The sequence below is a fragment of the Equus quagga genome, chromosome 1 (assembly GCF_021613505.1).
Source record: "Equus quagga isolate Etosha38 chromosome 1, UCLA_HA_Equagga_1.0, whole genome shotgun sequence".
NCBI lineage: Eukaryota > Metazoa > Chordata > Mammalia > Perissodactyla > Equidae > Equus > Equus quagga.
The window spans coordinates 51,430,772-51,441,091 of NC_060267.1; the positions used below are offsets into that span (position 1 = coordinate 51,430,772).

Sequence of the window (10,320 nt, forward strand, 5' to 3'; positions counted from 1 at the left end):
ATTTCTCTGAGGCAGCGGGACCCAGCCAGGCCCCAAAGCAGGGGCAAGATGCACACAGACCACTGAGAGCACATGGCTGTGCAGGCTCATCCTGTCTGAGTGACTTCTCTTGATTGGGACATTATTTCCTCTTTTCTAGCTCTTGAAAACAGGGTGGAGGGAGATGTGCAGGTGGCGAGGTAACATCATACATCGAGGAGACTATTGAGCTGTAGGCTGCCTTTGCTTTCTGCCTTTTCCCAGAAAAGTGTTGAGAGACAGAAGGTCAGAATACCCAGGGAGGGAGAAGACATGGTTGAGGATGATGTTGGAAAGGCAGAAAGAGACAGGCTCAGGTGGGGAAGGCAGGGGAGAGGCTGGAGGGGGAATTTTGGCTGGAGAAAGCAGAGCAGGGCTGGACCAGGGAGGAGGGGGGATGGAAATAAGACACGACACCCCGGGGCCTGGCCAGAGAGGCTCCTCTCCTTGAGAAGAACGTGGTCCCTGGGGCAGGAGGAGGCCGCCCCCTCAGCCTGGTCACCTCATGCTACCTCCACCCCACAGACCCCCCAGACCCAGGACAAGCTGGTGAGCAGGATTCATCGGTGTCCCCAAAGTTGCTCTTGGACAGAGCTGTTCACAAAGCCTTTAAACTGTGTTGAGCTTCTTCTGGCAGCTCAGCAGTTTGCATTCATTTGGGGAGTCTGAGTATATAGATGTTGAGAGGTCTTTGTAAGTCAGCCTGCCTGTGGCTGAGGCTGCATCCTCCCCAGGTTGCCTGAGCGCAGCGCGGAGGAAGTGGGCTTTGGGTGAAGCGCCCTAGGAGGTGGGATGCTGACGGGCCTGCCTCCAGCTGTGGCCTCCAGAATCTAAAATGAGGTTGGGGCTATTGTAGAGCCATCTTCTTGGGCAAGGAGGATGAAGAGATGTCAGATTCCTTCTTCTCAAAATTCTGAATGGTGTGAATTGCTAAAAAGAGGGGGTGCTGAAAGAGCAAGGAATTTGGTGAATGTGCTGGATGGTGGGGGAAGCACCTGGAGAGGGTGGGAGACAGGAGGAAGCTGGACAAAGCGCAGGCATTCTTTTCCCCTCCCTGCCCCCATCATTGTCCCTAATCGCCTGTTCCTTTCTCTTCAGCTCCCCTCTGCGTCGTTGGTCAGACGCCAGAAGGGTAGAAGCCACGGGCAGTTTGTGTGGAGGAGAGCAGGGGAATGATCGTGATCCAGCCTCCTGCCCACTGTTACTGTCTCGTTCTCACTTCCTGCCTGTGGCAGAAAATAGCCCTGCCCCTCTGGCTTATCTCAGCAAAGAGCAGTGCCCAGCCCAGCTCAGAGGGCAATGGGACATGTCTTAGAGGCCCTGAGGACGTAAAGAACCTGGGCCCGGGATGTGCACGTGGGCAGCTGAGGTTGGAAACACGGGGGAGGAGGATGGCTGCATGTGCTCTGGTGTGTGAGTGGTGTGGAGGGCTGTGACGTGGAATGGGCAGTCCCCGGTGCCTCCATGTGTAGATGCCTTCCTTGCCCCTCAGTGCCTTGGAGCTGGGATCTGTTTATGCACATCTGCATGTGTGTGTGCTCCGAAAGCTGCCTGACTCTATGTGTGTCTGTGTGAGGATATTGTCCCTCAGGTAGGGGCTGTGCCTGCTTCTCTTCCTCCTTTGGCCCAGTTGTCCGTGCCTCTGTGCATGCACATATTTGAGTGTTACAGGGAGTGTATTTACATTCATTTGCATATTGCTAGGGATCTTGTGTGCACATCCCTTAGTGTACATATGCCTGTGTGTCCTTGCACGTGTGTATAATGGTATACTTATGTTACCACGTCAGTATGTGTCGATGGTACTGGGCTGATGTGGGCCTCCGTGTCTCTCCTTCTCCATGGTGGAATGAAACCCCAGTGTCCTTTTTTGGGGCAGCTGCTGTGTTTTTGGCTTCCCATATTTTCCCCACAACCTGACCTCTTTCTCAAGACAGGACTGGGGAGAGGGCCTGGCTGCCCCTCCCCCACATCTAGAGCCCTCCTTCCATTTCCTGTTTGCCTCCTTTTTGGCAGTTTTTCCCATCTTTGCCATCTGGCCTGGCGCTGTGCCCATTCAGCTCCACTGACAGGAGCCCCAGGGAAGCAGGCGGATGGGGTGGGGACCAGGGCAGGGGCCTGGCAGCTCTCCACACTCAGCTTGGGTCATTCTGTGCAAGTCTGTCAGAAAGGGGTGACTTTTTGACAAATAGGCTCCACTATAAAGAAATGCCAGGACGTCTCCCTTTTGGAACAGAGTAAGGAGAGCATCGTCATTTGCTTTACGGGAGGATTCCTAACTTTAAGTAGCAGCTCACCTAATGCATTTTGGTCTGTTTAACATTGTAACTTTGTTGACAGGAAGACTTGGGATTCTTGGAAGATAATTATTCATTCACTCATTCAGTGTGTAGTATGTGCCTCCCAGTTGTGGGGAGCTGTTGATTCTCCAAGTAATGCTTAAGAATGATAAAGTGTTATTGTAATTATAGTGTAAACTGTTGTTGAAATTTTTTTTTTTGGAGGAAGATTAGCCCTGAGCTAACATCTGCTGCCAATCCTCCTCTTATTTTGCTGAGGAAGACTGGCCCTGAGCTAGCATCCGTGCCCATCTTCCTCCAGCATGGTGTGCTGTGTCCACATCCGGGATCCGAACCAGTGAACCCCGGGCTCCCAAAGCGGAACATGCGAACTTAACTGCTGCGCCACCGGGCTGGCCCTGTTGTTGAAATTTCAATGCAAGCTGCTTCCAAACAGACCTTTTAAGGGCCGTGGTCCTTTCCCAAGTGAGTTATTCATGTGGACAAGAGAGTCAGGAGTGTGATAAGCAGCAGTTAGTTGACTGGACTGAGAGAGAGATGATAACGGGATTACAGAATGGGTGGGCAGGGGCAGGGGCAGCCGGTGAGTATCCCAGGGGTCTGCTAAGTAGAGAGAGAGGTGCAAGTGAGCTTGGGAAGAAAAGCAGTGGGAGATGTGGTCCCCAGCCCAGACCTTACCATCTAGTTGGGGAAATGGAACAAATACACACAACATGAGGAGTTCAAAGCAGCAAACTAAGAGCTGAAGTAGGTAAGGGGAGATCAGAAGGAGGGGTATATTGTGTGTGTGTGACAGAGAGAGGGTTACCAGTGTTGGAAGTGGGACAAAGAAGGAAGTGGGTTATTAAAAAGTATGTGTTTCAATTGGACAAATGAGGAAGTCAAACAATATATCTGTGGGCACAGATTTCATATAGGCGGCTGTAAAAGGGCAAGTGCCCGGGCGGCCGCCATCCTCACATCCAGCTGTCCACTCCTGTCGGAGGCAGCCCGGGACAGCTTGGACTTTGGAGCCAGGCGGTCCTGGGTTTGAATCCTGACTTTGCTCCTCACTGACTGAGCTCTCGAGCTTCTGTTTCCTTTCCTGTAAAAATGAAGATAAACGCCGACCTCGAAGGGCTGTTGGAAGGATTAGAGATGGTGCATATGAAATACCTGGGACGTGGTGAATGATCAGTAAATGATAGCTGTGATTTTTCACTCATTTATTGAGGTAGCTGTTGGGGATACAGAGACGAATAAGTCACCGTCCACAGCCCCTCCCTCAAGGAGCTCACAGTTTAGTGGGAGAGGCAGACTTAAGAACAGCCAATTACCGTGCAGGTGGGAGCAGCTCTGACAAACCTGCACAGCAAGTGGAAGTGCCAGTGGGGAGAGTACATCTGCCTTGCAGGGACGAGGGAGGGAGGGAGTCAGGAGAGGCCTCGCTGAGCTCTAAGGGATGACTGAGTGGGCCAGGCGGAAAGTGGGAGGAAGGGCTCTCCAGGTTGAAGAAACAGCATGGGCAAAGACAGAGTCTTGAAAACATAAGGTATGTGCAAAATTATTATTAGTTTGGTGTGACTGGAGCAAAGGAGCACGGGAGGTGAGGTGTGTGCCAGGAAGACATCATGGTTTTATTTGCTTTTCAGCATGTTTAAGGCTTTTTTTTTTTTGGTGAGGAAGATTGGCCCTGAGCTAACATCTGTTGCCAGTCTTCCTCTACTTTGTACATGGGACGCCACCACAGCATGGCTTGATGAGTGGTGTGTAGGTCCGTGCCTGGGGTCTGAACCTGCAAACCCTGGGCCACCAAAGCGGAGCGCATGAACTTAACCACTATGCCACCGGCTGGCCCCATGTTTAAACATCTTTTATTATTATTTTCATTGTTGACAATGGTATTTTGCAGAGAAAGTGTTTATTTCCTTTAACTGTTCTACTATACCTCTTACACGTCTTAAATTGCTGGTAGTTGTGGTTGCAGGGAGAACAAATGATCCAAAAACCCACAAGAAAACTTGTTATAGTCCGAGTTATCTAGGTTCCAGGTAAGAATTTAAGCAGCTCCTTTTGAAAGGAGTAAGTCCAGTATGTTGGAATAACGGCTGAGTGTCTCCAGACAACTTCTCTCCCTAAGATGGCATGTGGACACCCGTGTTCATAGCATTATTCACAATAGCCAGAAGGTGGAAAAACCCAAGTAACCATCAACAGATGAATGGATAAACAAAATGTGATATATATGTATATGTATATACACCATGGGATATATTGTTTAGCCTTAAAAAAGAATGCAGTTCTGTTTTTTTTTTTCCTGAGGAAGATTAGCCCTGAGCTAACATCTGCCAATCCTCCTCTATTTTGTTGAGGAAAACTGGCCCTGAGTTCACATCCGTGCCCATCTTCCTCTATTTTATATGTGGGACGCCTACCACGGCATGGCTTGCCAATCGGTGCCTTGTCTGCACCTGGGATTTCAACCGGCGAACTCCAGGCCACTGAAGCGGAATGTGCTCACTTAACCGCTGAGCCCCTGGGCCGGCCTCAAGAATGCAGTTCTGATACATGCTACGACATGGATGGACCTTGAAAACTTTATGCCAAGTGAAATAAGCCAGACACAAAAGGACAGATGTTATATGATTCCACTGCTATGAGGTATTTAGAACAGGCAAATTCATAGAGATAGAAAGTAGGACAGAGTTTACCAGGGGATGGAAGGAGCGGGGAGGGGAATAGGCAGTTATTGTTTAATGGGTATAGAGTTGTTGTTTGAGATGTTGAAAAAGTTCTGGAAATAGTGGTGATGGTTACACAACATTGTGAATGTACTTAATGTCACTGAATTGTACACTTACAGATGGTTAAGGGGCTGACCCAGTGGTGCAGCGGTTAGTTCGCACATTGCACTCTGGCGGCCCAGGGTTCACAGGTTTGGATCCCGGGTGCGGACATGGCACCGCTTGGCAAGTCATGCTGTGGCAGGTGTCCCACATAGAAAGTAGAGGAAGATGGGCATGGATATTAGCTCAGGGCTAGTCTTCCTCAGCAAAAAGAGGAGGATTGGCAGCAGATGTTAGCTCAGGGCTAATCTTCCTCAAAAAAAAAAAAAAAAAGATAGTTAAAATGGTAAGTTTTAAGTTATGTCTGTTTTACCACACACACAAAATAAATGTCATCTGGGGCTTGCCATGGAGAGGTAGCTTCTGTGACCTTATAGCATTAAGGAAGGGGGGAAGCTGAGACCCTGTCCTGTCCTCTGGCTCCTCTACCTCTTGGCCATATCTTTTCTCTGTCAGCTTTTGCCTGAGGACTGCAGCTGCTGTGGTCTGCTCTCTCCAGCAGTGTTCTCAGCGGGCGGTACTTCCTCGCCACACTGCCCCGCTCTCTGGGCTTAGAGCTCCCCTTGAGCCCTCACTGCCAAACCACCGTCTCCCCCCATCACAGCACCCCATCTGAGAAGCTCCCCAATCAGACCCTCCAGGGCAGCATCTGAGGAAGCTCAACCCACAGGGCCTTCCCCTGCCTGGCAGGACTATGCTGGTGTGCGATCAGCCTGGGAGACCCCCCATTATATTATTATCCCCACTTTACAGACGAAGAAACTGAGAGAGAGGTCAGACAATCAGGCTGAGCCCGGGTTGCTCTGGCCACAAACCCAGCCCACAAAGGAGCATTGGTGGATGTGATGAGTGAGGCTGGGAGTTTGCACTGTACACAGGAGCTTGAACTTTATTCTGTAGATAACGGGGAGCCAGCAGGACACCTGTTCCGGGGGAGGTGCTCCGTGGCGCTGCTCCCCGCCTGACATGGTACCTGTTTATTTGCACTTCACTATGTCTCCCTTCGGTGGAATGCACAGTAGGTAGGGGCAAGGCTTCTGTTGTGTTCACTGCTGTGAACATTCCTGGAACCTTCTAAAGGCTCAGGAAGCATTGGTAGAAGAAAGAAAGGAAGGACGGGAGAGGTATTATTAGATAACAGCAACCTAAGCACTTTTGCATACATCATCTCGTTTAATCTAACAACCTCATGAAGGAAGGACCCCTTCTCCTTTTTTCCTCTGGGCTTATCTCTGTGCAGGTAAGGAAAATGAGGTTCAGAGAGATTAAATCACTCTTCCGAGGGCAAAAGCTAGGCAAGTTGACAAAGCCAGAATTTAAACCCAGGCAGCCTGCCTCCAGAGCCTGGGCATTTAACACTGTGCTATACAGCCCTGCTGCAGAAAGCTATTCTGGCCGCAGGGAAGATGAGGAAAAGATGTGAGGCTGAAAAAAGACTCCAGAGGCCAGCCAATTTAGCTAGATAAACACTTGTGTCCTTGGCCCTGTCCTTGCATAATCTTGACTTTTGGTACGTCTTTGTATTCCAGGTCTCCACTGCTGATGAAGTTGTGACCAAAGGCATCCACCCCCTGGCAGCCATCTGGGGCTGCAGCCATAGCCCACATTCCCATGCTCTGCCTCTGCTTGCTCTGGGACTGGCTCTGTGCAGCCTCCAGGCCCCACCCTGGTGATGAACATGATGCTGGGACCCTAGTGTGCCCCATGATGCCCCCAGCCTAGCTCCTCCTCACACTTTGGCAGGATGTTGGCCAACTCATTGGCCAACATTTCTACCAATGACTCTGTTACCCTGTGCCCTGACCACCGGCCCACCCACCGCCTGCACATGGTGGGCTACAGCCTGGTGCTGGCCGCAGGGCTCCCCCTCAATGCGCTGGCCCTCTGGGTCTTCCTGCGCGCGCTGCGCGTGCATTCCGTGGTAAGCGTGTACATGTGCAACCTGGCAGCCAGTGACCTGCTTTTCACCCTCTCGCTGCCCGTGCGCCTCTCCTACTACGCGCTGCACTACTGGCCCTCCTCGGACTTCCTGTGCCAGACAGCGGGCGCCATCTTCCAGATAAACATGTACGGCAGCTGCATCTTCCTGACACTCATCAACGTGGACCGCTATGTCGCCATCGTGCACCCGCTGCGGCTGCGCCACCTGCGGCGGCCCTGCGTGGCACGGCTGTTATGCCTCGGCGTGTGGGCGCTCATCCTGGTGTTCGCCGTGCCCATCATCCTCGTGCACAGGCCCTCGACCTGCAGCTACCGTGGCCGCCCGGTGCGCCTGTGCTTCGAGAGCTTCAGCGACGAGCTGTGGAAGAGCAGGCTGCTGCCGCTCGTGCTGCTGGCGGAGGCGCTGGGCTTCCTGCTGCCCCTAGTGGCGGTGGTCTACTCGTCGGGCCGGGTCTTCTGGACCCTGGCGCGGTTCGACGCCACGCAGAGCCATCGGCGGCGGAAGACCGTGCGCCTCCTGCTGGCTAACCTCGTCATCTTCCTGCTGTGCTTCGTGCCCTACAACGCCACGCTGGCAGTCTACGGGCTGCTGCGGAGCAACCTGGTGGTGGCGAGCACCGCGGCCCGCGATCAGGTGCGCTCGGTGCTGATGGTGATGGTGCTGTTGGCCAGCGCCAACTGCGTGTTGGACCCGCTGGTGTACTACTTCAGCGCCGACGGTTTCCGCAACACCCTGCGCGGCCTGGGCACTCCGCTCAGGGCCAGGACCTTGGCCACCAACGGTGCTCAGGGGACACTCGCTGAACGGCCCACTGAGACCATCCGCACCACTGGGCCGCTCGCCGCCAGCCAGGAGCTGCTCAGGCCCTTCAACCCCGGGAGGCCCTTTACCCAGCGCCCTGAAGATTCGGCCCTCTGAACGCACTGATCCTGCTATGGCGCAGTCACCTGCCATCCCTACCCGATCGCACCTCTCACATGCAGACTTTCAGCGTGTGCACGTGAGGGAGGTGGATTGGGCATTTGGACTTCTGGGTGGCAGCTACAGCTCATAAATGCAGAAGAGAACAGCGTGTGGGAGCAAGGGGCACAGGGAAGGAAGGGTGCTGGTGGAAATGTCTTCTTTAAATTGGTGGTGATAGTGACCATGGGGAGGATCCCGTCCCAGTAGGTAGGAGGTGATGCTGTGAGCCTGCCTACGCAGAGGCAGAAGACTGGATGAAATGCCCTTGAAGGGTCATGAAGCACTACTGAGAGCTGGTAGATGGAGCAGAAAATGTGTAATCTGGATTTAGGTGGACCACAGCGGACTTATCGCCATGGATGCCGCCCACTTGCATTCCCGCTTGGGCTTCCCCTGCCCAGTATTAAGGCGTAATACAAGAGTGTATTGGATATGGACAGAATTTGTTTCCTTCTTGTTTAGTGACTTGTAACAATTTAGACCTGACACCCAGCATGGAGTGGTTGGGGGCTGGGCAAAACTGAGTTACAGGGTTTTTCCTTCCAGAGATTGTGGTCCCTGTTCTTTCTGGGTGGTCCCTTCTCCTTCCACCCCACCCCCTTTTTGAGACCTCCATTCTAGGTCCTAAATTCTCTGTCTCTGCTGCTTCATCTAGAATAAGGGGAAAATTCTTTGTACTAAAGTAGCAGTTCTCAAGCTTTTTGATCTCAGACCATTTTACACTCTTAAAAATTGAGGATTCCAGGGGCCAGCCTGGTGGCGCTGAAGTTAAGTTCGCAAGTTCCGCTTTGGCGGCCCGGGGTTCACCGGTTCAGATCCGAGGTGCGGACATGGCACCACTTGTCTAGGCCATGCTGTGGTAGGCGTCCCACATATAAAGTAGAAGAAGATGGGCATGGATGTTAGCTCAGGGCCAGTCTTCCTCAGCGAAAAGAGGAGGATTGGCAGCAGATGTTAGCTCAGGGCTAATCTTCCTCAAAAAAAAAAAAAAAAAAATTGAGGAGTCCAGAGAGCTTTTGCTTATAAATTGTTCTTTTGGTACTTACCATATTAGAAATTAAAACTAACAAGTTTTTAAAACAAATACACATTCCATTAGCTGCAAGAGCAAAAATGTCATCACATTTCATGAGGCTTCTGAAAACTCTACAGTGTACTTGTGAGAGCAAGACAGTGAAAAGGACAAACGACATCTTAGTAGTAGTAGTATTATGAAAATAGTTTTGACCTCGCGGGCTTCCTTAAAGAGTCGGTCCCCAGATCACACATTGAGAGCTGTACCTATACCATGTGTAACTTCTTCCCAGGGCATTATATACACTGTTCTTTATTACTGTAGGACCAGGACAGTGCTCAACAGTCAACTGCTAATTGTTCTTAAGGCTTGGGGTTTCCTGGGGGGGCTGGCAGGCGCTGCACACCCAATGGCACACTACCTTGGGCTTCCTGGAGCAGCAGCCCTGAGGTGGGGGTGGAACAGGAGGAAGGGGTGGGGCTTCTCTGAGGAGGGAAGAGGGAACCTTGCCACAGACAGGAAAGAAGAGTTTACCGGGAAGTAAGAGTGTGATGGGAGGACAGGAATAGGCTGGCTGTTCTTAGCAAGCTGGAGGCCAGGGAGATGGAAGGAGTTTCTGGGCCACCTACTGTTTCCTTCCCTCTTTACTGAGTTGGAGTCAGGGGGCTGGGAGGGCCTGCAGACTTGGCACTATGACATCTTGAGACCTTGACATTAGTAAGGGAGTTGTTGTCATGCATGTGTCCTGTACACATTTCTGTCCCCCTGTCTCTCAATGCTGTACGTTTCTGTGTGTGTGTGTGTGTGTGTGTGTGTGTGTGTGTGTGTGACAGTGTCAGGGTTTTCCTGTGTATGTCTCTGTGTTTTAGTTTGGAAAAAGCCTTTTGTGTATGTCTTTATGTGATCTCTCCAGATGGTGATTTACAGGGGAAAAATGACCCCTGGTGGCCAAACCAGAGAACTGACCCAGATTTCTCAGTGATAGCTGTGATGTCCGGACCTTCCACCATCTGGTCCCAGGTTAGAGCACTGGGCCAGGCTCTCACCTCCCACTGCTCTAGAAGAGGCCTGGTGGTTAGCACCTGCACCACCTTGCTTCATCCTTAGGGTTCAGGACCTGTGCCCTTCCAGCCCTGGAGCACCAAAGGTCATATCCAAACTGAATTGAACACAATTTAAAAAAATTACTGGAGTATTTATATGGAGATACGTGAATGAATTCTAAAGTAATTAAAATTCACATAGCAAGTATCTTCT

At 51.6% G+C, this 10,320-nt stretch overlaps 1 protein-coding gene across 3 annotated transcripts in view; it reads left to right on the forward strand.

Annotated features, from left to right (window-relative positions):
- The window catches only part of LPAR5 (lysophosphatidic acid receptor 5), a 9,797-nt gene extending 1,310 nt beyond the window's left edge, over window positions 1-8,487 (forward strand). For 2 of the 3 annotated variants that reach the window (XM_046676618.1, XM_046676631.1), the window contains exon 2: window positions 6,673-8,487. In XM_046676618.1, coding sequence (XP_046532574.1) covers window positions 6,888-8,003 — 1,116 coding nt within the window. In that variant the 5' untranslated portion in view covers window positions 6,673-6,887 and the 3' untranslated portion in view covers window positions 8,004-8,487. Of the gene's footprint in view, window positions 1-2,709; window positions 2,784-6,672 lie in introns of those variants that run through there. The other variant, XM_046676626.1, reaches the window with a different exon arrangement.
- Window positions 8,488-10,320: the final 1,833 nt, after the last annotated feature.